The 26580-nt window shown below is 51.3% G+C and overlaps 1 protein-coding gene across 2 annotated transcripts in view; it reads left to right on the forward strand.

The window, feature by feature from the left end:
• The window catches only part of TMEM255B (transmembrane protein 255B), a 42989-nt gene that overhangs the window by 9339 nt on the left and 7070 nt on the right, over positions 1-26580 (forward strand). For both annotated transcript variants that reach the window (XM_036250525.1, XM_036250526.1), the window contains exons 3-7: positions 2818-2880; positions 17322-17411; positions 21081-21161; positions 23967-24052; positions 25547-25706. In XM_036250525.1, coding sequence (XP_036106418.1) covers positions 2818-2880; positions 17322-17411; positions 21081-21161; positions 23967-24052; positions 25547-25706 — 480 coding nt within the window. The remainder of the gene's footprint in view (positions 1-2817; positions 2881-17321; positions 17412-21080; positions 21162-23966; positions 24053-25546; positions 25707-26580) is intronic.

The following is a 26580-nucleotide window of genomic DNA, read 5'->3' on the forward strand; positions in this document are numbered from 1 at the left end:
TATATTATCCTTTATTTTTATTTTTTGAGTATGCTTTATAAATTACATTACCTGTATATAATTTATGAGTAAACATACACACATAGTGTCCGTGCAAAAGTTTTGTCAGTGAAATCTCATGAAGCTGATGTCACGTTGGAGACCTCACTTCGCCCAGGACAAAAAAAGGAGCCCAGAACTCAGGGGGCTCCTGGCTGTGAGGATGCATCCTTTCAAATTACTTGCAAAGTTTCAAGACCAGTCTTGAGTAGTAGTGTTTTTGCTTGTTCTTTAAGCTTCACTTAGGCGGGATTTCCCATCTCCACGAACATCCTGGAGCTCTGGGCAGTGACCAGAACGAAATTAGCCTCAACCTGGGCAGTTTTGAGTGGAGATGACAGATGAATTCACCTGAAGAAAATGTGGAGGAAAGTCACTTCTGTGGAGATCCTCTGTCCGACGCAGAGACTTACCGCAAAGGGTGGATCTCAGGAAGAGACGGGACTGGGTGGTGAAAACACCTCAACATTTCGGAAAGAAGATTTTTTTTAATCCCCCAAAATGGAACTTATTGAAACTTAATGGATATATGTCAATATATATATGCTGGAGTGGAACTTCGATTTTTTTCAACTGTGGAGTTAGACTGTGACAATTTAAAGTTCCACATGAGGAAAACATTCATCTCTCCTTACTCCTTGAAAATTCTTAAATTGTTGGTAAAAATGACATCTGTTGCATACATGTCCATCTCCATAGATATAATTACAGACAAAGGTATCTGTAGACATAAATAGGTCCGATTTTTAGTGCATTAAATTTGACAGCATGGCCTTAGAGACTCCACACCTGTGCTGGTCAGCAGGTTAGCTGTCCCCAGACTGGCCCAAAGGTCACTCAGAAGTCTGATGTGCAGGGCTCACCTGCTGCAGGACGCGGCTCTGGCGCAGGGTCTGGAGCAGCAGCCCACGCTGTTTGTGAGAGGCTTGTCGCCAGCTGCTCTGAGCTGCTGACAAGCTTTTTAAGCGTAAGGGAAACTGAGAAATTCTTCCACTAGTGGGCATGGAGGATGAGGTGCACCTGTGTCTCCTGGACACACTCAGGTGGAGGGATCCCGGCGCCCAGCCCTCGAATCCTTCATGTGCAGATGAGAACAGCCACGTGTGTGTCTCTCCAACAACCCAACATCACTTCCTCCCGGGGGTCCGAGAGCGCAGGCGTTCTCGAGGAACAAGAGAGCTGATTCTCAGGAGCACCTAGGAGCCCTCCCTTCTCCCTCCCTTCTCCTTCCTCAAGGTACCTGTCTGCCTGCTCACCTGAGTCAAAAGCTCATCTCTGAGCGGTGTCAGCTGTGTCCATGGGTGACGGGTAATTCTTCTGAAATACCATGGTTCTAGTCTCCTAATATCTGACCTCAGGAGTCCTTCAGACAGGCCCAGGAGAAACCTCAGGTGGGCCTCTCACCTGACGACCAGGGGCGGAAGATGAGGTGTGGGTGGTCTGGGCTACCATAAAGAGCTTGTCCTCCGTAAGGGGAAAAGGGGGCACACATGCTCTTTTCCTATAATCTTTTCCTGACCTGAGACTTAAAATGTTTGAACATAAAGATGAGATGGATCATGTTTCAGCAGTTTCTATTCCAATCACCGGCTTCCACTGAGCCTGAGGAACCCACCCGCATGTACACGAACCCATCTGCCACTTAGTGGTTGAAACGTGGAGAGGTGGGAGCGGCCAGCCTTGGCCCTCTGATAAAATGTTTTAGAGGGTGGCAGTCCTCTGTGCATTATTTACTGTTAAAAGTCAGCATCAAATATAGAGTGCTCATACAACTCAACAAAGGGAAGACAAGGAACCCAGTTATAAAATGGACAGAGGACCTATATAGACACCTTGCCAAAAAGGACATACAAATGGCCGAGAGACATATGAAAAAATGCTCAATGTCGCTAATCATCAGAGAGATGCAAATTAAAACAACAATGAGGTATCACCTCACACCTGTCAGAATGGCTGCCATCAACAAATCATCAAACAAGAAGTGTTGGCGAGGGTGTGGAGAAAAGGGGACTCTAATACACTGCTGGTGGGAATGCAGACTGGTGCAGCCACTATGGAAAACAGTATGGTGTTTCTTCAAAACAATTAAAAATTGAATTGCCATTTGACCCAGTGATCCCTCTTCTAGGAATATATCCCAAGAAGCCTGAAACACCAATCAGAAAGAATATCTGCACCCCTATGTTGATAGCAGCACTATTTACATTTGCTAAGATCTGGAAACAGCCCAAGTGTCCATCAATAGATGAGAGGATAAAAAAGCTGTGGTACATATACACAATGTAATACTATGCAGCTATAAGAAAGAGAGATCTCTTATCCTTTGAGACGACATGGAGGGATCTGGACAGCATTATGCAAAGCGAAATAAGCCAATCAGAGAAAGACAAATATCACATGATCTCACTTATTTGTGGAATGTAATGAACAAAATAAGCTGATGAACAAAATAGACCCAGAGACATAGAAAGGAGTACAGTTCAGACTGACAAACCTCAGAGGAGGGGGTAGGAGGGATATATAAGATAAACCAAAGAATTTATATGCATGTTTACATAACCAATGAACATAGAAAACAATACTGGGGGTGGGGGGTGGGCGGGATCGAGAGGAGGGTGTCTAGGGGGAAGAAAGAGAAACATTTGTAACAAAAATAAATTAATAAAAATTGCAAATAAATAAATAAATATCAATTCCACCATGTTAAAAAAAAAAGTCAGCATCAAGCACCAGGCATGCTAATCAGGTGCTTTCTCCTTGTTTTTCCTTTGCTCTCAGCTGGGCTTCGGATCTTTCTTAGGAATTATTGGCATCAACCTGGTGGAGAATCGAAGGCAAATGGTAAGAAAATCCATTGTTACTTTCAAACGGCAATATTTCATCTTTTTTTAAATGGCTGAGTAGTATGGAATTGTTTTCTGAACTTCCTGTTTTGGGTTGTTTATTGCAAGTATATAGTCTATTTAGTCTTGTAGCTTGCAGCCTTGTTGAACTCATTTATTAGGTCTCATAGCTATTTACTTTTTAGTGCATTCCTTAGGATTTTCCATCTATAAGACTAGGTCACCTGCAAATAGAGATAGTTTTACTTCTTTTTTTCCATTCTGGATGCTGGAAGTCCATTTCTATGGTCTTAGTAAAAAAAAATGTGGGCCTTGGAATGAAAGGATGAAAATCCGGAATTATCAGCAGCTGCGAAAGCAATGTGGGGTCCAGCTCCCCAGTTAGCTTCCCTGTGCACGGGCCCAGTTCGGGCCACAGGTCCCTGACAGCACAGCCTTCTGACTGGCCTTGTTTGCGATGCCTGAACAATCTCATTTCTGCCTTTCCAGGGAACGCGTTCTTCCAAGGCTGACTTTGTGTGATAAACATATATTTCACTATCTAACATTTAATTTAAGGCTTATGAAAGCCGAAACCTGTGTCCATCATCAGTAGTGGTGTGAGCTCAGGATGCTTACTCGACAGATTTGAACCTCAGTTTCTTCATTTTCAGGGTTGCTGGGAGCATCTGCATTGATGCATGTGAGGTTGTCTCTGGACACACACTGGCCCATACGGGTGTTCAGAAAGTAGGAGCCCTTGTGAAACCCTGTACTGAAGCCATAGGTTAGTCCGAACACTCAGGTCGTTTCAAAAAAAAGACAGTGACAGGCTGAGAAAATGTCAGCTGAAGAGATAATGCTTGTATTTCTTATGCTTCTAAGTATAGAGAATGCTTTCTTTTTTCTTGATTTCTTTTCATTTTCATTTTTACTACAGAACTGTTTAAACATATTCCAAAGTAGGCAGACTGGTATAATGACCCTCTGTGCTCATCTCCCAACTTCATCGACTCTTGACTCTGGGCCAGTCGTGTTTCATCTCCCACCCATTGCTTCCCTTCTCATATTATTTTGAAACTAATCCCAGACATGGTATCATTTCGTCTATAATGATATCATTACGTGGTATCACTTTACTCTGTTCAATCTAATCATTAGAAGTGGCTTCACCATTATCTCTGCCCATGATTATGTTAGCCTCCAGTGATATCTAAAGAATGCTCCAAATTGAGTCAGCGTTTGGCATTTTTCCATTGATGAATAAGTTATTACTTTCTAGTCACCGAAACAGACACACAAAGCATTGATTTCACTAATAGCCCTATGGCCTAGCCTGGTTCCAGAGGCCAGAGATGGAGGAGTTAATGCCCTAAGAAGTTCGTTAGCGGCATTTCTCCTCAGCACCACGATCACCAGAGATGCATGAGTGCACACATGCGCACACATGGCGATCTTCCCAGACTATAGTTTAAAAGTTACTGAATTAGAAGAACCAGTAAGGACTAATAAGTAATGTATAGGTAAAAACATTTGCTGCAAAGCTTGAGGGCATCAGCCTTTGTCTGTCTGGTCTAGAGATACCATTTTTTTCCTATTCCTCTGAGTGCTGTGTGAGAGACGGCGCTTGGTTGTCTTCCTCTCTACTCCCCTGCCTAACATCTTCAGCTTTTGGCATGTAGGGGACAGGATGAAGGACAAGAGACCCCGAGGGATACCTTCCCCTGAAGATGCTACCACCTACACCTTCCAGAAGTTTGGTTAACTTCGGGAGAAGGGTGGAGAGTTGGGGTGAGGAGGGTGCATGGAGAAGCCACTGGAGTTGCCCACACTTCTGTCATCTGGCCAACTGGGGTGTGTGTGTGACAGAAACTAGGTCTGGATGTAAGAAAACAGGTCAAGTTCCAGTATGTAAGCACCTGAGTGTTGAGGCTTTTGAGAATGTGTACCTGTGCATCGGAGGCTGACTCAGCACTCTGATGGCGTAAGAACTATTCCTGTGGTGGCACCTGCCTTCCCGGAGCCGTGCCGAGGACCACCGGGGAAGGCCCATTGGACGTCTGCCCTGCCACTTGCTGGTGTGTTAGCTGAATGGGCTCTCTGATCTCTGAGGACCAGCCTCCACACCACCCACACAGTCTTGGCATCTGGACCTCGGACCTTCTGTTCCTTCTTGTCTGAAGGATTCAGCCACAGGGGCTGTGGGCCAGTCTTCCCAAGCGTGCAGGGCTGGCTGTGCAACCCAGAACATGCTTCGCTGCCCTAACCTGGAGCTTCCCGCCCCGGGCTGCGAGTGGGTGCTGGGATGAGGTCTCTGGCCAGCTGCTCGCTGGCAGCCTGTGCCTTGGTTGGGCTCCCCTTGACTGCGAGCTCCTCTGAAGGGGTGCTGTCCTGCCGTCCAACTCAGAAGCGGTGTTGGTGGGAGGGTGCGCCTGAGAGAGCACCTCACTCTGCTCTGCTGGTCCTGGGAGCAAACATCTCGAGACACAGTGATTAGATCTAATATGGCCATGTGGGGAGGACTTATGTAGCCCTAGATGCTCTGGATCTCTGTTTTCGCAGTTACGTGCTCACAAAAGCGCTCTGTCTGAAACAAACGCTCGGAATTTTTATTTTTACTGCTGTGTGAGCATGTCATGAGGCCTGCTTGGAAATACTAATCAATTTTCTGGGTGGATCCAAATATCTGCCTGTTTAGAAAGGGCCCTGGGAATTTGCTGATGGAAAGCGACAGGAGTCTGTTTTTGCTGCCACTCCACCGACAATAACATGCCATTCCAGCCTCGCGCCTCAGAAGCTGCAGGTGTGTGCATGCACATCTCTCAAGGGAAAATGAAATCACTGATCCTATTTCAAAGCCATTTTAACCATTTCCCCCAGCAATAACCATCAATAACCATCAATGTTACTTAAAAGGCACTTGTTACTTCTGAAGCATTTCCTGTGCACGGATGGTTGACATGCATTCATTTTTTTTCTTCAACTGACATTTACCAAGCACCGTCCGTGTGCAAGGTGTCATGTTAGGCAAGAGGCAGGGAGATTCTGACCTCACGGAGCTCAGTCTTATGCACAGAGCACCAGAGGGCACCATGGGAGGAGTGAGAGGGAGAGCAGAGAAGAAGCAGTTGAGGCTGAGAAGGACCCAGAAGGATCCAGTCCAAGGATGGGAGGAGAAGTGTAGCTCCTGGTGGATAAAGGCTAAAATGAGACTAGGAGAACCAATGGCCCTGTGGCCCAGTTGGAAGGTCAGTGTGGAGTTAACGCTGTCTGAACTCATCTCTCAAGCCGATGTGCTGTGGGTGTTCTTTCTCCAAATACAGTGGAGAGGCTCCCTCCCCAGTCCCACGAGGATTTCACTGGATTTTACCCATGACCCTGCTGGCATCTTTCTCTATATACCATCTCCTCCTCTTTGGCCTTGACCCTCGTTATTACTTCAGATGTCAACTGAAATCCTCCTTTGCTCATTCCCTATCTCCCTGCACCTGTTTCTCTCTGTGATTATAGGCAGCTGATCATTGCAGAGATGGTATCTCTATGTCCTACAAGAAGAATACTTAGTAGATTTAATAAGAACAGATTCTCATGACAAGTTATCCCAAGGAACATATAGAAGTGTTTGGTCTTCTCTCTGGTAATGAGAATCCTCCATCTTATCTACAAGTCCGGTTCCATCACTGATATGTGTGGTCTGTTCTGAAGACAGGGAGGGTGGGGAGCCAAGAGGGAACCACTGCCAGCTCCCTTTCACCTTAAGCAGAACAGAGCCTTTGCTTTGTTCCCATCAAGATCTCCACCTAGAGGTTCAGGCCACCAACGTCACCTCCTGGGAGGGCCTGGAGAGGTCAGGGGGGCATCCAGGCTGTCCTCTCTCTCTTCTCTGGGTGATGAGGGAAGAAATAAACACTTCACGAGTGTCACTCCTTGCCAAGTTCCTCCAGCTGATCTCTCTCCCTCTTCTCTCTCTCTCTCTCTCTCTCTCTCTCTCTCTCTCTCTCTTTCAGCCTGTCTGGAATGCTTTATCCCCCACCCCTGCCTTCTTCTGCTTAATTAACTCCAGTTCCTCCTTCAAATCTCAGCACAAATGCCATGTCCTCAGGAAAACTCCCCTAACCTCCTGGATTCATACCTTTATAACAACTATCCTTCCTAACACTTACCTGTTTATAACGACCTGCTCCCTGAGATGCGAATCCAGTTTTCTCACCAGCAAATGGGCACCCACACACCTTTGTTTAGTGAATGAACGAACCTTGGAAGACATGAAGACGTGCGCTTGGGGTGGAAGTGGCCGTAGCGCTTTTGGCTGCAAACAAGAAATCCAGCCTTAACGGGCGAGACTGAGGATTTGTATCCCTCCAGGGCCTCCAGAGCGGGTGGTTTTGTGGCCGGCTGACTTGATGGCACAGTGTCCCGAGGCCCCACTTCCTTCTCTCTTTACGCTCTGCCCTCCTCAAGGATGTCGCCCTCCTGATATAGCAGCATCCAGAGGAAGGAGCAGATGGTGCCTTCCTTTGACTCCCCCTTAGGAAGGAGACAGCTTTCTCCGAGTCCATAACAGACTTTCCCTCTTATCTCATTGGCCAGGCCCATGCTGATTTCTGAACCAACCCCTGTCATTGGATTATGGCACCAGTAATAAGCTCACTGACAGATGGGTGGGGTCAGCTCCCCAGAGGGATATGACTAATGGGGAAGTGAGGAACCTGAACAAAATCAATGTTAGTTAGCAGGAAAGAAAGGAGGGGTGGATGCTGGATGGACAGCCAGCAGGATTCCCTTCAGAGATCTCTCTTCTTTGAATTGGAAAGTGCCATTTCAGCCCTGGCCATTTGGCTCACAGTTAGAGCATTGGCCCATGGACCGAACGGTCCCGGGTTTGATTCTCGGTCAAGGACACATACCTGGGTTGCAGGTTTGATCCCTGGCTCCAGTCAGGGTCATGTGGAAGGCAACCAATTGATATGTCTCTCTCACATCAGTGTTTCTCTCTCTCTTTTTCTCCCTCCCTCTCTTCTACTCTCTCTAAAAATTAATGGAAAAATATCCCCGGGTGAGGATAAAAAAAAAAAAAGAAAAAGAAAAGAAAGTGCAATTTCAGGGAAGAGATTATATCACGTGCGTGTCTGAAAAGATGCATCCCATTTCAACGAATAGTTATTGAGAGGTTACTATGTACCACAAGGAATGCAGTCGCTTTCCTACAGTTTTAAATTTTGAAGCAGTCCATTTTATCTATTTTTCCTTTCATTGCCCATGCTTTTGTTGGGACATCTGAGAATTCATCACCAAACTGAGGTCACGAAGATGTACCTTTATGTTTTCTTTGAATAGTTTTATAGTTTTAGCTCATTGATGAATTTTTAGTTAATTTTTACGTATGGTATAAGGCAAAGGTCCAGCTTCCTTCTTTGCACGTGGTTATCCAGCACCATTTGCTCAGGAGATTGTTCTTGCACCCCATTCGGTGGTCTTGGCACCCTTGCATAAAATCGGCTGGACTCTCAGTCTCAATGGAGTACGGACATTGGTCTATATGTCTAGCCTTATGCCAATACTATGCCGTTTTGATTACTGTAGATTTCTAGTAATTTTTGTAATCGAAGAGCATGAGTCCTCTCATGATGTTTTTCTTTTTTCAGGATTGTTTTGTCTATTCAAGGCCCTTTGCACTACCATATGGCTTTTCCATTTCTGTAAAAGGGCCATTGACATTTGCTAGGGGTTGCATTGAATCTCTAGATCACTTTGGGGGAAGTATTTCCATCTTAACAATATTAAGTCATCCAGACAATGAACATGAGATTCTTTCAAAATTTCTCTCAGCAATGTTTTGTAGTTCTTAGCGAACAAGTCTTTTACCTCCTCAATTAAATTTATTTCTAAGTATTTCAATTTTTGGATGATGTTATTTATAAGTGGATTTTTTCTTAATTTAGTTGTCAAGTTGTTCATGGATGATGTATAGAAACCCCACTCATTTTTGTGAATTGATCTTATACCTTGCAACTTTGCTGAATTCATTTATTATCTGTTGTAGTTTTTTGTGGATTATTTGGTATTTTTGGTATTTTCTATATATGGAATCATGTAAATAGAGATAGTTTTACTTCTTCCTTTCCAATGTGGGTGCGTTGTTTTTCTTTTTCCTGCCTAATTGCTCTGGCAAGAACTTCCAGGACAATGCTGTAGAAGGGTGAAGGCAGGCATCCTTGCCCTGGCCTTCTATCAGGAGGAAGGCTTCCAGTCTTTTACCACTGACTGTGATGTCAGCTGGAGGTTTGGTAAATACCCTTGACCATATTAAGGGCATTCTGTTCTATTTCTAGTTTGTGAGTGTTTATAGCATGAAAGAATTTAAATTTTGTTAAATATTTTTTCTGCATTAATTGAGATGACAATTTAGGTTGTTTTTTTCCCTTCATTCTGTTAATGTGGTATATTACATTTCTTGATTTTCTCGTGTTGAACCACTCTTGCATTCTGGGACAAGGGGTAAGATCCTTTTTATGTGCTGTTGGATTCGGTTTGCTAGTTTTTTTTTTTTGAGGATTTTCACTTCTGTATTCATAAGGGATGTGGTCTGCTGTTTATCCTTTCTTTTCATATCTTTGTCTGGCTTAGGTACCAGGGTAATGCTGCCCTCATTGAATGTCAGTAAGTGTTCCCTCTTTTTCTATTTATTTTGGGAGAGTTGGAATAGGGTTGATGTAATTCTTCTTTAACTATTTTGTAGAATTTACCAGTGAAGCCATCTGGTCGTAGACTTTACTTTATTGAGAGTTTATTGACTGCTGATTCAATTTCTTTACTTCTTATAGGTTTATTGAAATTTTCTAATTTTTCTTAAGATAATTTTGATAATTTGTGTGCCTTTCTTAATATGTCCATCTTATTTAGATCATCAAATTTGTTGGTGTTCAATAGTTCATAGTATTTTCCTATAATCCTTTTAATTTCTGTAAAGTTAGTTATAATGTTCCTACTTGCATTTCTGATTATAGACATTTGTTTTTTTTCTCTCATTCTCTTAGTTTAGCTAAAGACTTGTCGATATTGTTCATCTTTCAAAGAACCAACTTCCAGTTTCATTGACTTTATTGGTTTTCTATTCCCTATTTGTTTTATATCTGCTTTAACCTTTATTATTTTCTTCCTTTAGCTGGATTTGGGTTTCATTTACTGTTATATTTCTAGTAGTTAAGGTGTTAGGTTGTTAATTTGAGATCTTTCTTCTTTTTTAATGAGCCTTATGTTTGCCACATCCCATGAGTTTGGTAGTTTTTGTTTTCATTTTCATTCATCTCAAAGTGTTTTAAAATTTTCCTTGTGGTTTCTAATTTGACCCATTGGTTATTTAAGAGTAAGTGTTTAATTTTCTCATATTTGTAGCTTTTCCGTTTTTTCACCTGTTATTGATTTCTAGCTTTATTGACTGTGGTTGAGAGGAGAAAATGTAGCAGCAGAAATGAAGAGACAAAGGGTAAGGGTGTAGACAGAAGAGACAGAGTGCAGGGTGACGACGGGGAGACAGAGTGCGGGGTGAGGATGGGGAGAGAGGCGCGCGGGGGTGAGGACGGGGTGGGGGGAGAGGCGCGCGGGGGTGAGGACGGGGGGAGAGGCGCGCAGGGGTGAGGCCAGGGGCGGGGAGGAGCGCGGGGGGGTGAGGGGGGGAGGAGCGCGGGGGGGAGGACGCGGGGAGGAGCGAAGGGGTGAGGACGGGGGGCGGAGCGCGGGGGTGAGGACGGGGGGAGGAGCGCAGGGGGGAGGCCGGGGGAGAGGTGCGCGGGGGTGAGGCGGGGGGGGGGCGAGAAGCGCGGGGGTGAGGCCGGGGTGGGGGAGGCGCGCGGGGGTGAGGACGGGGGGGGGGAGGAGTGCGGGGGTGAGGATGGGGGAGGCGCGCGGGGGTGAGGACGGGGGGGAGGAGCACGGGGGGGAGGACGGGGGAGGAGGACGGGGGGAGGAGCACGGGGGTGAGGACGGGGGGAGGAGCGCGGGGGTGAGGACGGGGGAGGAGCGCGTGGGGGAGGGGGGAGGAGCGCGTGGGGGAGGACGGGGGGAGGAGCGCGGGGGTGAGGACGGGGGGAGGAGCGCGTGGGGGAGGGGGGAGGAGCGCGTGGGGGAGGACGCGGGGAGGAGCGCAGGGGGGAGGACGGGGGGGAGGAGCGCGGGGGTGAGGCCGGGGGGGGGGCGAGGCGCGCGGGGGTGAGGCCGGGTTGGGGGAGGCGCGCGGGGGTGAGGCCGGGGTGGGGGAGGCGCGCGGGGGGGAGGCCGGGGTGGGGGAGGCGCGCGGGGGTGAGGCCGGGGTGGGGGAGGCGCGCGGGGGTGAGGCCGGGGTGGGGGAGGCGCGTGGGGGTGAGGACAGGGGGAGGAGCGCGGGAGTGAGGACGGGGGGAGGCGCGCGGGGGTGAGGACGGGGAGAGGCGCGCGGGGGTGAGGACGGGGAGAGGCGCGCGGGGGTGAGGACGGGGGGAGGAGCGCGGGGGTGAGGACGGGGGGGGGAGGAGCGCGGGGGTGAGGACGGGGGAGAGGAGCTCTGTGACTCTGAGTTTCTTGGTTGGGGTAGCACCACGTCAGATGGAGGAGACAGGGAATACGAGTAAAGCAGGGGAGAGAAATGGTAATGAACTGATATTTGTAAAGGTTTAGAATAGCAGCCACATAACCGTTTGTTAAATAAATGTGCTTGTTATCCTGGAAGCAGTGAAGAAAATACTTCCATAGGAGAATGATCAGCCGGTCAAATACTGCTGATAGATGAGGTCAGGTGAGGCCTGAGGGAGGACCACAGATTTACTCCAGGCAGGTGATCACCAACCTTGACAGGCTGGGGCAGAAGGCCAGTGTGCAGACAGCAATGTCAACAACCCTCTGAAGGAGTGTCAGGGCAGCAGAGAGGCGGAGGAGGGGAGCTTTAGGGGAGTGGACATCAAGAAGCTGGTTTTGAGGTCCGAGGAAGGAGGACGTCGGGCATCCTGTGCCGGCAGGAAGGTCCAGGAGAGGGTACGGACAGGCGGCTGTGGCTGAGGAGGCAGGACTGGGGCAGCAGTGTGCGTGGAGCGTGAGCGGTGCCGAGCTGTGGCCCGGGTGGGCGTGCAGCCCTCTCTTCCTGCTAACGGGGCACAGAGCGTGCGGCCAGCGCAGGGCTGGCAGGTGCGGTCCAATCTTGCACAAGTTCTCTTCTGATGGCTTTCGCTTTCCCAGGGAACGGAGCCCTTCGGGATGTGCGGGGCTGGTGGGAGGCGCAGGTATGGTTGGGTGTGGTCCCTAACTGAGTGAGGACAGGTCTCCACGCTCACCTGTTCAGCTGTGAAGTTGGAGAGCTTTATTTAACTTGGTTTGGGTTTTGGCAGGCGACTGTAAGAACACAAGGGAGGAGCAAGGGGTGGAACAGGGTCTGTGAGCTGGGAAGTGTGCACATGGTTGACAGGGTGACTGAGTGGCGGGACCAGGATGAAGGGCAGGGAGTGAGGAGTGTTACTGCCTGTGGGGCCGCGCTGAGTGGGGCTGAGGAAGGTGGTGATCATGGGCCAGGGGCTGAGAGCCAGGGCAGTGGAAGGGTCACTCAGAGTCACCAAGAATAATGTCTGTGGTCACACTGGGGAGGGTGACCTTGAGCCAGGACAGAAGGAACGACCTGGAGGTTAGTGAATGACAGCCACAGGGAGGAGTCAGGGACACGACTTAAGTCTGGGATTGTGGGAGGAGGAGAGTAGTCTGGGTGGTGATATGCACCCAGGCAGAGGCCCGCCTGTCCCCAGGCCCAGGTAGGAGGACCCAAATCAGAGCCAGGGGGCAGGTGTTACAAAGGGGCTGAGAGTTTGTTGGATTTTACCAGTGACAACAGCACAGGGCACAGGATTTAAAAAGGAAGATGGAGGGACACATGGGGATGAGGGACTGCCCCAAGTGACAACCTCCCCAGTGAGGGGCTCTCACCTTACCCTGTTTTCTTTCTGTCATCTCTTATCACCACCACCTTATCTATTTGGTATTTGTTTTTTTAATCTACTTTTCTTGTTGAAATGCAAATCCGTGAGCCCGGTGGAGAGGAGATTTGAAGGTGACCTTTTCCCTACCGAATAACCTGGTTGCCGTTCTCCTAAGAGAAGAGACCCCAAACCGTGCAATAAAGTAATAAAATTATTAAAATATTAACGATTAATTTAAAATAGTACTCTAGAGCCTTTCAGAATTGCTAGAGTAACAGACAGTTTCTATTTGCAAAACCCGCAAGTTCTGGCCACCCGCATGTGTGGGAACTGACTGGTCTGTATCTTCAGGGAACTGGTCAGGTGTCTGCTGCGTGCATTCTCCTGGCTGTGTGCTGTCACACGCGCTGCCCACTGGAAGGAGAGTTAGTAATGCCGGGAAGGAGAGAAGCAGCTGGGACGAAGCCCAGCTCGGGCCTCTCCTAGCTCGGGCCTCTCCTAAGGGGCAGCTCTCCCATCGCTGGTTCCGGGACCGAAGCCCAGCTCGGGTCTCTCCTAGCTCGGGCCTCTCCTAAGGGGCAGCTCCCCCATCACTGGTTCCGGCACCTTTTCTATCTCCAGCCTGAAGAGCTGGGGGAAGAATTTCCAACATCTTCCCCGACGCCATCACCTGGGCCCTGGGGTTTCTGCACCAAAAAAGTTCTCAGGCGATGTCATGTGTGTAATCATCTCAGCACTGAATGTATCATGTATGTGATTTTGCTAGCACTGAATTCATCACACGCGCGGTTGGAGGCAGCAAGAACAGCACCAGGTGTTAGACCGGTGGGGTCAGACCGGACCCCACCTGGGTTCAGCAACCTCGGGACTTGAGTTCTGGCTGGGAAAGAATTCAGAATCAAGACTCAAACTATAAGAACATTTATTTGGAAAATCATAATTCATGGAAGAAATGGGCTTAGGAAACAAGAGGTAAAGAAAGGGCCCTTGGGCCCTGGCCAGTTTGGCTCAGCGGTTAGAGTATTGGCCTGCGGTCCAGAGAGACCCGGGTTCGGTTCCCGCTAAGGGCACGTACTTCGGTTGCAGTTTGTCCCCGGCCCTGGTTGGTTGTGCGGGTGGCCACTCGATGTGTCCCTTCACGTCAATGTTTCTCTCTCTCTCTCTCCCTTCCTCTCTCTCCCTCCCACTCTATCTGTACAAAAAATGGAAAAATATCCTCGGGTGAGGATAAAAAAAAAAAAGAAAGGGCCCTTGGGGCTTAGAAGTGAGGAAGGTCAAGGTGACTGCCTGGGAGCGGGGGAGGGGAAGGCAAGGGCATGCTCCCGGGAGGGAGAGCAAGCTGGGTTCTTGAGCTGTGTTCTCTGGACTAAGGGTTTAAGGGTGGAGATTTTAGGGGTGTCCCAGGGGAAGATCTCAGTAGAATATTCATCGGCTTTCCAGGCAGGTCCTTTCAGGGTCTAGTCTCCACTGACTGACTGGTCGGCGTCAGGGAAGGGGGTCATTATCCAATGCAGCTGGTCCTGAGGTCAGCCACGGGGTCACCGGTCTGGTTTTGCCGCTTTTCTGGGCCTGGAGCCACAATACAACTGAGGCCTAGAAGTTATCTCTAGGGAGGAAAGGCCCATGGTCCTTGCTCTGCTCACGTCTGCCTCACTGCCCAGCACAGTATGATCATAAATCATGAACCACATGGCTCTGGTTGCCCACCGGTGGTGAGAGAAGTCACAGGGTGTCAGTGGGGCCATGTGCAGCGCCGCATCCGGGAGTTTCTCAGGTAGTAACGTCACAATCGTCAGAATTAGACGGGATGCCCTGTGCCAAAGGACTTTGGGAACTCCAAACTGACTTCGTTCATCTTTGAGTCTCTCCTTGTTCACCCTCTTTGGCGGTGAATTCTGTCCAACAGGAATTGGGGGGTGCCCTGATGGAACAGGGTTCGAGCCGTGTCCTTCCTCTCCGGCTGCACTGAGTTGAGGGGCCTCGTAGTTAATCACAGAAGCATCCTCGGCAGGAGTAATGGGGACACGACGCCTCCCTCTCCCAGCTGATGGTAAAATGAGCTGCTGTGGCCTTGGGAGTCAAGGCCAGTGTGAAACAAAAGCGTGAACCACGGGCTTTGTGTTTCATCTCTGCCGCTGTGAGCCAGTGAGGACCAAGAGCATCCATCTGGGAGTGGCCGGAAGGTCGAAGGAGGAGGCTGGGAGGACACAGATGCCAAATTAGATGCAGTCGGTTTGGTTTTGTTTTACTCCAGAAAAGCAAAGGTGCCTGGCCTCTATTGGGAAATCTGAAAATTATTTTCTGGCTCTTTTAGACATGTTGTCAGGTATTTTTTTTTTTTTAAATAACAATACAAATGTAAGAAAGTTCAGTTAGGTGTGATTCCTCAAATGATTTTTACATGGCTCTTTACATCACAATCATTTTATTTGTATTAAGTGATTTCACCGGGGAAGAAGTCCTCCGGCATTTCCTGTCTCCGCTGAGATAAAGGAAGCATGTTTGCCTTTGGCCATATTTCCTTAGTATTGATGAACTTCAGATGTTACCTGGTAGGTGGTGCGGCTCCTCTCTGGCTTCCGGAGGAAATTCGGCTTATTTTTCCAGGGCTCACTCAAAGCCTTCCCTCCTGCTCAGGGAAGGTGGGCCCTCCCTTTTCGTGCCCACCCAGAGTTCTTGGTCTGCACCTGTTACAGCGGTTATCACTCGGGGCATCAGCTCTTCATGGTGGGGACCCCATTCCATTCCACTTCTCTCCAACTCACAGACCAGCGCCAGAACCCTCACTGCGTCGAAGGGCCCAGAGCAGCAGCGAGGGGAGTTTGCGTTGAAACTGCCTCGCCCTGTAGAAGGTCCAGCAGGGAGTCAGGTTCTGTTGCACAGGTCAAGGCTTACCCAGGCACAGCTCCCCTCAGGGAGTCCCCCGTTCTCTTTCAGTAAATTCATCATGAAACGTCATCTACACTGAGGACGGGCCAAGGACATGTCAGTTTTGTCACATTTGCACCCACAGCACTGGGCCGGCTCCGGTGTCCAGAGGTATTTATTACTCAGAGCCTTGCTAAGGCACAGCCTGGCACTTCTTTGTCCAGATGGGGAAACTGAGGACCAAAAAGGTGACCAGTTCAGAGATACTCCCAAAAAGGACTCTGGCGACAGCTCTGATTTGCAATGTGGGGGGCCTGTTTTCATTTGGAAGCAACACTTGGGGGCTGGAGTGGGGGTGTGAGGGGAGGCGCGGTGTCCAGGGCGAGCCTGGCACCAGCCTGCTTCCTCTCCCCTTGGGACAGCAGCCCGGGCGGCGGCGCAAGTCTCAGCATCTGTCCCCTTGAACAGCGCCAGCGAGTTTCACATCAAAACTGAACTCGGAGTTCTGGGGTGTCCCACCAGGCAACGCCTCTGACCAACTCCCTTTGCTTTGTTCAGCAAATAAATAATGCAGAGTAACAAGGATGGAGAGGGAGAGGGCCGCGTGCAATACTGTGGCCGGTGAGCCTGCCTGCACTGTTCATGAGCAACTCAGCCCCCGGGAAGGGCCCCACCTCAGTCACGTGGGAAACAGGTTTTGACCATAGTCCCTAAGGCTAACGACAAAGCGCGCTGCACATAAACACTGTGCTCTAGTTGGCAGCTTGTCTTGCACAAGGTCTGGGTTAGTAATTCCAAAATTACTTTGCACATTCTAGGGCCGAGTAAATATGTGCACTGTGGATCATGAGAGCCGGGCTCCACGGCTGGAGAGAGCAGTTCCGATAAAGAAGGTCATTAATGTGGTTTTGAAAGTGTTGGAATTTGAGGGAAGGACCCACAGGAATTCTTTGTATGATTTTTGCAATTTGTTTTGGTAAACTTGAAATTATTTCACAAGAAAACACGTGAAGAAAGGGCCAACAACTGTAAGAAAAGATCCTCAACCTCAGACTGGTAAAACTTAAAAGAGTAATGATATGAAGTGTTGTTTGGGATCTAAGAGATGGATATAAGACTGTCGGAGGGAGGGGGTCCAACTGGCCAAGCGTCTTGGTGGGACAACCTAGGCTTCTCGCTCAGATTCTAAAGTGCCGAAATCCTAAGGGTGTCCTGTCTGAAACTATGGGTTCTTGACTATTCCAAGAATCTATCCTCCTCATACATAAACCCGTATTTTATATCTAGAACAAAATTGGAGGCTCTGTAGCAGAGTGTGTAATAGCAAGAAATTGTAAACCATTTAAATATCCGTTGTGGGCACTGGTTAAATAAGCCTTGATTATTCATGAGGTTAGTGCAGAGGGGCGGGGGCTGAACACTCTCTCCCACCCACACAGCAGCCTGTCTACCGTGCGAAATAAAATCAACGAGGATGTGCCTGGCACTGGGTCTGTTCTGGGCTGTAAGTCATCAAGGACAGAAGGCAGGGGTGAAGTGGGAATTCTGCCAAAGGCAGGGCTGACATCAGGGTGGGACTTTGAGCCGGCGTGTATTGGAAGGAAGGTTTTTGTTAAACACGGGATGCCCACACCCTCCTTTTGTCTTCTGCTTCCAGTTGGTGGCAGCCATCGTGTTCATCAGCTTCGGCGTGGTGGCCGCCTTCTGCTGTGCCATTGTGGACGGTGTGTTTGCCGCTCGGCACATAGTGAGTTCCATCTTTTCGATTTTTCCTCGATTGCTTCTCTGGGTTTAAAAGATCTACATACAAAAATAATTTTCCAGAGCTCAGAGACCTTCACTGTTTTTCTCTCAATTTGTGTTTGTCTACTGATGTCTTTCCTTCTCTCACTTTTCTTCATTTCCTGCAATACACACACACACACACACACACACACACGTGCACACACACCGTCACATCAACTAGAATCAAATTCTCCAACTTCCCAAGTAACTTTCCTCGGGTCTTTCTTTAAATTTAACAAGATGAAGTACATCCTGAAATCCACTGACTCATGACTTCCCAGGTTTTAATAGTTTAAATCTGTTTCTCTTAAAAGGTTATGACAGAATTTTCTGGCTGACACCATAGCCTGTGAAATACTTTTAGGTTTATCTAATGGTGTGGACACCTGAGATGGAAGATTCTGTCAGTACTGACAGTCATGTGCCACGTGCTGTTTCAGTCAACAACTGATGGCATCTATGATGGTGGTCTCTTAAGATTATAGTGGAGCTGAAACATTCCTATTGCCTAGTGACTTCGTAGCCATGGTTATGTCATAGTGCAACAAATTGCTCTTGTATTTGTGGTGATGCCGGTTGAAACAAGCCTACTGTTGTATGAGTGAGACCGAGAAAAACGCAGCAGAACCTTCCTGGAGAGCCCTGATCCTGCGGAGTGGACTGGGTCCCTGCAAGGATCATGGAGAGGCCGCAGGCCCCGTGGGCTAGGGGGCCACCTGGGGGAGCTGGAGGCCTAACACCGCCAGCCAAGGCCAGACTGCACTGCGCCTGTTGTTCTACGTTATTCATTGTTTGTTGAATAAATATTTATGGCACCATTCCATTAATGGCATGTTTTAGGAAATTGTGTATACTTTGCCCAAGATTTTGTTTCTTATTTTTGCAAGATCAAACTGAACTACGAGTCCCTGCCCCAGGTTGTCATGGCTCTGGCACTATGCTGGTTAGAACCGGAAGCATCTCCTTTGGCCTGAACCTGACTTCCCACCTCGTGCCCAGGTGACTGTGTCAGCAGGAGGCTTCGTGTTGGACTCTCATACCCGCATTTCCCAAACGGTGCTCAGTCAGCAAATACTGATCCAGGACCGCACCTGAGCGGGGGCTGTGAGGATGGGGGTGCCTCACCCTCTCCTGGAAGAGCCAGCATCCTAGTGCTCAGATCATACTGGGGCGGGGGCGGGGGATAATTCCAAGGCCTTTGAGGAGGACATCCCATGCACGCCCTCAGACTACTGGAGGGGCAGCAGTGCTCCGACACAGGTGTGTATTTGGCACAGTGTTAGCGGATGGACCTGGACATCTGCAGACAGGGGCATATGGATGATGCTCCGTGACCCCAAGCCAACTGGTTTCCTCCGGTCACAGGGACCCTCGAGGCTGCAGGAGGCAGCCCATGTGAAGCCCTGGGGCCACGAGGGACCAGTTAGTAACAACAGCACCAGGAACAACGCCGACCATGTGTCTGCGGTTGCCACACGAACCCATCCCTGTCTCTCAGTGGACACAGAGAACCGCCGGTCAATATTTAATTTTTGATGAGAATTTCAAAATGAGATCATTATTAATGTTTTTAGTTTCCCCATCAAACTGAAGGCTTGGGTCTGGCAGGTGTTTTGGGAACCCTGATTTTGAAGCCTTGCCTTCCTGAGGGGGGGCCTCTTCATGACTGAGGGACTCACAGCAGCCAGAGGAGGAGTCCCCGCCCTGGGGCTGTGCGCTTCGGTCTTTCCCAGGCCTCCTCCTCCTCAGCGCACTTTAAGAGAAATTCCCTTCAAAACCCATGGTTTCCCAGGTGGAAGAATCTCCTCTGCCCAGTGTTGCAGGAGTGAGGCTGAAGCATGCTGCCCCTCAGCCCTACCCCGTTTCATGGATGAAGAGGATTTCTTAAGTGATCCATCATTGCAGGCAAGATATAAATACCACTGGAGATCATTTCAGGCTCCCTTGTCCCCCCTCTTGACGTGGAGCCTGAGCCCTGGGAACCAGAGGGTCATCGCCAGCAGGAGCTCCGTCAGGAAGGAGCCCACAAGGCATCACTGTCCAGTCTGGAAGGGCATTTCCACATGATCATCGGCACGAAGAAGGACTGTTCCCAGGGTCAGACCATCGGAACCTGAGGCTTGTCACCTGCACATTGATGCAGTCCCGCGGATTTGCTGGCACAGGCTGATGCCCTGGGGCACAGGCGCTGTGCCTGAGCTGCTGGTGAAAAGCCTTTTTGGGATGACACCCAGGAAGCGAAGGGAGGAGTGGGATCGGGCACAGGGGCACCCGGCAGAACCGACCCTGACCCACAGACTTGCCCTGTGTGCCTCCTGTTTCTATCCGCAGCCCTTTCCACCACCTTCTATGTTCCACACACATTTCCTGTGCTCTGGTGTCTGTCTCACTGCAGGAAGATAGACCTTTGAGGACAGAGCCTCAGTTCCACCCCCACCGCTGTGGCATCCAGACCAGCCTGGCGTGGAGCAGCACCAGCACCAGTCCACCCGTAGCTGCTGCCTGCATGAGCACGTGCATGACTGTCCATTTCTGTTGCCGTTGTCACTGAGAGTTTTTTATACTCTTTTCTTAGGTCAGAAGTAGGATTGCTTTGGGCAATACAACTAACACAATACAGTAATAAACCTAAATGCAGTTATTGGGATTCTCACTCATTTTATTACTTACAGATATTATAGTATCATGGCATTTTACAGCTATTCTCTACCAGAAATTATAAGCACTCTGTAATTGCCTTTTTTTTTTTTTTCTGGTCTGTGCCCTTAACTAATTTCCTAAGGGCAGGAACTATACCCGTATAATTTGACTCTGTGCCTGCTCCATGAATGTTGGGGAGACACTCATGGATGAATTGTTGCATAGGGCCATAGGTGGATGTATGCTTGGGTAGTTGGTGGGTGGATGGATGCATGGAGGGAGGGGTATGGATGGATGGGGATGATTGGATGGATTGATAGAGGAATGGATAGATAGAGGGATGGAGGAATATGTATAGATGGATGGAGGGAAGAAGGGACAGATAGATGAAGGGGCAAATGGATAAATAGATGGATAGAGGAGGGGATGGATGCATAGATAACTGAATGATTAAATTATTAGCTAGATGGTTGGGTGGGTGGAACATCAGAGAGCAATCACCAAGGTGAACATCCCACATGGTTGTTGAGGTGCTCTGTGAATGATGGATGACTGGCTGCATGAGTGAATTAGTCTGAAATTCATCTTGCTCCTTTCCTAGTGGAAAAATATGTTTTGCTTTCAGAGAAAGAGACAGGAGCCAAGGGGTCAACTTGTTGAGAGTTGTCGGAGTGCACCTCCAAAAGTCATGCAGCCACCTCCCTTCAGCTGCCCCGTATTGACCAATGAGAGATGTGTCAGCCCAGCCTGCGGGGACGGGGTGTCTCCTCCCCTGGGGCATTCACCTGCCTCCTGGATGCAGGAGCCAGGCTGCTCTGGAACAAGCTGTGGTATTTCCTGCTCCGCGGTCTCCATCTGGCAGGCTGTTAGTTACTGGCTTCGGTGTCTCTCCTCTAGAGAGGTCTGAAATTGGAAGGCAGGTCTGAAATTGCCTCTGGCCGCCCCTGATTTAGAGATGAAACTGTACTGTTCCATTTGTGTTTGTCTGTAGGAACCAGGACCCCTCACCACGGGAAGATGCCAGTTCTACTCCAGCGGGGTGGGATACTTGCCCGACGTCTACCAGACAGAGGTAAGCAAGCACTGGCTGATGTGTCTGGCTTCCCTTCGCGCATCTGAGGATCCCACAGTCTCTGTGTCTCTCGTCAAAAGACGAATGTTCGGATTCGTACAGTTCTCCCCCTCACGTCTGCCCACTGTGCAAGGGTGAGGCATTTGCACACACGTTGTTTTGAGCTAGTTTTGACATCTTAATGTGCTGTATTTATTTTGGAATCACTGCTGCTGACTTGTCTTCTTTGACACACAACAGTCCTGGAATTCATGAGTCCAGTTGGTTGTGGCTTATCTGATGAGCATTTTTTATTGACTTAATCACTGCAATAAAAAGCTCATATACTACGTTTGCGTTGGCCAAGAAACTCACTGACTGTCCCCAGGCCAAGGACGTCTGCAGGGTGATTTCATCTCTATTTCTAGCTGCATGAAATGCCAAGAGTAATAAAGTGCCCCGCGGCATGCCATCTTCTCTCAGACCATCCAGGTGGCCATGTAGCCCCCTTTGGCTCTTCCACTCCAGCCCGGCGTCGACTTGCTGGTCTAACCAAACAGGACCCCTCAAAGTGCGAACACGTGTCAGAGAAGGGAAGGGTAGAGTGGCCAGGAGTGGACGTGAGAACATCGGAGAGCAATCGCCACGGTTGATGTCCCACGTGGTGGTTGTGCTCGCGAACCATGGGGGGAGGGGCATTCTGCTGCGGCCTTGTGGCCAGGCCTCTGCTGCTGGCCTGAGGCTCCCGTTGCCCCTCCCCAAGGCAGGCGGCACATTTCCTCTCCAAAGGCCGGTCCTGGCCTCTCTCCTGCAGGAGGGAGCCTTGGGGGCCTGTCCTGTTCAGGGGGTTGCGGGCCCACCAGGCCCTCCGGGGGTGCCCCCACCCCTCCAAAGGCCCTGGTGCTGCTCTTTCCTTCCTTCCGACTCACCCTGATGTGTTCCGTCCAGTTCAAGGTCAACTGTGACCCTCTGTTTCCAGGATCATAGAGAAGCAAGCCCCCCACATACCCCGGTTGTCAGGCCTTTTGATGACAGCCCACGCGTGGGCTGCCCCAGCGCTGTCCCTCCATCAGGATTCTCGAGCCCCTGCCCAGCGCATCAGCCCAGGAGCTTGGCAGAGCCTGACGCGGGGTCACATCCCCGGGAGGGGCTTTAGTGGACCTGGGGCTTTAAAAGCTCCCCGAAGATAAGGGGGAAGAAACGCCTGCACAGTTCACACCAGAGGCCAGAACTTTCTCCATAAAGGGTCAGTCGTATTTTGGCATTTACACACCAGATGGGCCCTGTCCCAGCTACTCAGCTCTGCCTCCCCGGTGCCGGAGTCGCCGCGGGTGGTGGCACCCAGACCAGGGTGGCTGTGCAGAGCTTCACCTGCAGGCAGACCGCGGACTAGGAGTGGCTCCAGGCCCGTGGCACTGACCCTGCTCTCAGCCACTGTTCCTGCTGTTGCTGCCCACACTTGCTAGGAGGGGACACCTCCCAGGAGGGAACCCCCGGGGTGAGGGTCAGGCCTATCGAGCTCCAGCCCCCCATCCTGTGGCTCTGACCTTCCCGTGAGCTGGTTGCTGGGCTCAGGGCCACGCCGCGCCCTTGCCCCTTCCTTCCCCTGCCCTGTGCCTGCCCCTCTGTGTCTTGCCAGGCCTCCAGTTTCACCTGCTGCCCCTCCCGACCCGTCTTTCCGGGTCTGAGTCACACTGGGCTACTCTCATGGCTCCCTGGCCTGTCTGGTCTCCACCCATCTGGACTCTTTCCCATGCCTTGTCCCGATCAGTCTTTCTGCTACACTCCTCAAGCGCTCTAGTGAGCCTCATTGCCAGTGCGGGTGATTATCGGAAGTTAACTGCAGAATTTTGAAAGAAAGGCCATTTGCCCAATAGGTCGCTTGAGCCTCCAGACCTCCTGGGGCCCCAGGGAGGCTCCGAGGACCTCAGGGTGTGGTGTGCCTGGGTCCCGGCCTCAGCTCCCGCAGAGGGAGACTCGGTGTGTGGCCCTCCCTTGGAAGCTCTTTCTCCCCAAATGTCACTCTTCTTTCTGAAGTCAGGGTGGTCTTCACCCTGCTTACCTCCTAAATGTGAGTGGCACGGTTCATGTCCCCACATTGAATAGCACTGGGAAGGAGGAAGGCATGTATTTTTGCCCTAATCTTGCTTTTCTAACATCAAATGTCCTCCAAACATTTATAGCCTGAGGGGAGGCTTCTGTGTGGGTTAGGCAGGGCTGACTTGGTCAGAGGACTGCTGGGAGCTGTCCTCTGTGTTGTCAGGCAGGGTCCCACCTGGAGGGGTCCCACCTGGAGGAGGCTCACCCTCCCTGGAGGGGTCCCACCTGGAGGAGGCTCACCCTCCCTGGAGGGGTCCCACCTGGAGGAGGCTCACCCTCCCTGGAGGGGTCCCACCTGGAGGAGGCTCACCCTCCCTGGAGCTATCCCCACCTGGAGGAGGCTCACCCTCCCTGGAGCTATCCCCACCTGGAGGAGGCTCACCCTCCCTGGAGCTATCCCCACCTGCAGAGATCCCTGCCTGAAGGGGTTCTCACCTGCAGGAATCTCTGCCTAGAGGCATGGTGCCCAGAACCCTCTCCCTCTCCTTGTCCATCAGTCGCTGTCCACGCGGACACTCTGGCATGACTGAGCCTGGTCCTCTAACTCCTCCTGAGGGCAGGGTCCGGCCACACCTCCAACCCCAGAGCACCTGGAAAGGGGGGCGGGAGGGGAAGGTCAGGAAATGTGGGCTCAGAAGGGAGGACTGCCCGACTGACCACTGTGGGGTGAGAAGGGGCGGGCACCTGGGGGACAGGTCGGACCTGGAAAGGTCTCTGTGCTCGCAGGTCACCTGTCATTCCCTGAACAGCAAGTGCCAGCTGAAGGTGAAGAGCAATACCTGCTATTGCTGTGACCTCTACAACTGCCAGAGGTGAGTCCAACGGGGAGTTGGGGGAGATGCCCCATTGCCGCTGACAGCCCTCCCCCCAGGCCCCCCACCCCCGCTCTCCCTGTCCTCGGACAGTGCACCATCCTCTCTTGTAGTCTTCAGACATTCACATAAGGGAAGAGCGCTGGCCCCATTTCACAGATGAGAAAACCAAGGCTTAGTGGTGAGGTGGGAGGGGAAGCATTCTGCCAGCCCGTGACTGTCTCCATCGGTGAGCCTGTGCCTCTGGCCTGGGAACCTCACCCGTGTGTCTCAGGCTTCTTCTCCCTGCTTAGCTGTGAAGATGGCTAGATGGGGCTGGAGCCGGGAACTTCCCTGGCTAACGCCCCAGCAGGTTAGGCTCTGGTTAGCCAGTGTCCCCTGAGGACAGGCCTTGGTCGGAGAAAGAAGACTCTGGTTATATCAGAGTCATCCCTTCCCTCCGTCTGCCGGAAGCCCGAGGGCATTTTTCTCTGCTATTTAGTGTGGGGACCCGGCCGAGCTCTGAAGGGGAATCTCACAATATTGTGGGCCCCCCATGACTGGGTCCCCTGCAGTTCATCCGTTATAGGTCAGCTCTCCACCCCGGCCCCTGGGGCTCACCGTGTTTCTGCTCCTGAGTCTCTCCGGGAAGCTGGGCTCCCTGTATCCACCGGTCTGTGTCTCTAATCTGGGAGCAAAAGTTTGTCCTGCATCCTCCCCTTTTTTGATCTCATAAGAGTTGCCGACTTTTCAGTCTATTCAGCTTTTTACTTGTTAGGACGGAGTGGGAGTTCCAAGCCCGAACCGAAACCCTCCCCCACTGTCTTTTACATTCGTATTCGTAGTCTGAACACCCACATTAAAACCAGTGGAACGTCCGGACGATGCTTGCTTCTAGGGACCTTCCCCTGAACTGTTGAAAATTCCAGGGGTTTAAGCTGCACCCCTCCCCCCAGAAGAGAGTTCCATCCTGTTTCCAAGATGAAATGGAGGAGCAGCATGTGTATGGACCCCGGGGATGCCACCGGCAGATTCCTGTGGCCAGGCTGCCGGCCCACAGCCACGAGGCTGCGGTCCAGGGCTCTCCCTGTACAGACCACGTCAGGTCCATGCTGGGAGGGCCAGGGTGAGCCCCTCTGCCGTCGTGGCCCGGCTGGGAGAGCTCAGCCATCAGCCCTTAGGCCCTGCTTGCTGGCGGCTGACGGCTGGGGCCCCTGCCTGTGCAGGGCAGTGTTTGGGGAGTGAGCTGGATGACGGTGCCATCCTCCCGGCCCCGAGCCCGGGGCTCCTTCCTCAGAGGCAGGCCCAGATTCCTTGGGGACAGCCTTGCTGCCTTGGCCTCGGGGTGCTGCTGGGCTGAGGCCTCTCCCTGGCCCGTGGGACCTTGGAGAGCTAAGCCCCACGACTGGGTTTGGGTCATCTGGCCCCAGCACCGCGTCCTGCAGCCCGGCTTGTCACAGGGCACGGCCTCCCCCGCAGGCATCGCTGACGCTGTCGTCTCCTCCCCACGCGCAGCACGGAGTACTCGCCCACCTACTACGAGTTCGTGGGCGTGCGTGGCTGTCAGGACGTGCTGCACCTCTACCGGCTGCTCTGGGCCTCGGCTGTGCTGAACATCCTGGGCCTGTTCCTGGGCATCGTCACGGCGGCCGTGCTGGGGGCCTTCAAGGACATGGTGAGTGGTGAGGCAGCTCGGAGGCCTCCGGCCCGGCTTCGGGGCCACGTTCTCGGAGGCGTGCGAGGCAGGTCTCCTGGTCCTCCCGCCCTCCCAAATGGGGAAACCAAGGCTTGTGGAAGCCAATCGCCATGCGTTTCAATGACAGCAAGTCTTCCCCGGTGGTTCCTGGAAGCAGAGTGTGCTCAAGCACCGCCGGCGTCCTCTGAGGCTCGTGCCACATGATCCCGTTCAGGAAACGCAAGTCCAGCTACGAGAGGAAGAACCTGAGCTGGATGCCTCGGAGCGTCCGTCTCCACCCTCTCTCACCCTGACTGCGTGTGGACCCCTCTCTCACCCTGACCGCGTGTGGACCCCCTGGAGCCTCCACTGTAGATCTGGGGGGTGGGGTGCTGGGGTCTGCATTCTCCCAAACTCAGGTGATTTTGACGCCAGAACTCTGGAGAATGGGGGCTTTGGAGTTTGGGCCTCAGGTGTCCGAGCTGCAGGAAGGGGCAGTGCCCGCAGGGGCCGCGCTGTGGAGGCCGCTCCCGCTGCATCCCTCCCTCGGGCAGGCCCTGGAGGGGCTCTCCTTTCACAGGAGCAGAGCCCACGCGTGGGGCCGGCCGGCACACCCCCTTCTTCAGTCCTCTCCCTATGGAACCCCTGTTCCAAACTGGAAATCCTTCTGCAGCAACGCTCCCTTCATCCCGGAGATGCCACAGGAGAAGGGACAGCTCCCCAGGGTCACCAGTCGCAAACACCAAACATGCACACGACAGCTCAGCCACGAGGGGCCACCTGCCTTACCTGATTTTAACTGGAAGGCCAGCGCGCACGCACGTGCAGACCAGTCCTCAGGGGCCCACTGTTCCCAAGGGATCTCTCACTACCT

This window comes from Molossus molossus, unplaced genomic scaffold, assembly GCF_014108415.1.
Source record: "Molossus molossus isolate mMolMol1 unplaced genomic scaffold, mMolMol1.p scaffold_m16_p_9, whole genome shotgun sequence".
Lineage (NCBI taxonomy): Eukaryota > Metazoa > Chordata > Mammalia > Chiroptera > Molossidae > Molossus > Molossus molossus.